This window comes from Trypanosoma grayi, assembly GCF_000691245.1.
Source record: "Trypanosoma grayi strain ANR4 Tgr_1483_V1, whole genome shotgun sequence".
In the NCBI taxonomy this organism is placed as follows: Eukaryota; Euglenozoa; class Kinetoplastea; order Trypanosomatida; family Trypanosomatidae; genus Trypanosoma; species Trypanosoma grayi.
This window is the reverse complement of record NW_008827101.1, coordinates 2,722-3,141: the sequence shown is the minus strand read 5'-3', so window position 1 is coordinate 3,141 and position 420 is coordinate 2,722. Positions and strand designations below refer to the sequence as shown.

The following is a 420-nucleotide window of genomic DNA, read 5'->3' as shown; positions in this document are numbered from 1 at the left end:
CTGGGGCCGTCAGCGCGGTCGGGCGAGGCGGCGTGTCACGTTCCCTTTCGGTCTTCCGTTTTCCAAAAGTGTTTTCTGTGACGGCACCCGGCTTGTGAGTCGAATCTTGTTTGAGTCATTGCCATTGGACTGGGTATTTGTTTGAACAAGCGTACAAATTGTCGCATGGGTTTCTGCCTTTATCTGCCAGTATCTTGAAATGGAAGAAATTGGTTTTGGGGCTTGATTCTTAGTGAAATGTTTTGAGTGAATTAGGATTTCCCCAGCGGTGGACGTAGGTAAGAACTGTAATTTAAAAGCGGATTCAAAACAAAAGCCAAGATTTGCAGAATCCTCTTTGAGACTATTAGATGCGGGAAGATGGACTTTCTGAGTGGCTTTGCGGAGCGTTTGTTTAAAATGATATACTTTAATTGGCCT

General features: G+C 45.0%; 1 protein-coding gene across 1 annotated transcript; it reads right to left on the bottom strand.

Moving 5' to 3' along the window:
• Window positions 1-9: 9 nt before the first annotated feature.
• DQ04_14831030 (hypothetical protein) lies at window positions 10-420 on the bottom strand (the record flags this gene model as incomplete). Its single annotated transcript, XM_009317211.1, has 1 exon — window positions 10-420. A coding segment is annotated over one exon (411 nt), but the record flags the coding sequence as incomplete, so codon positions are not given.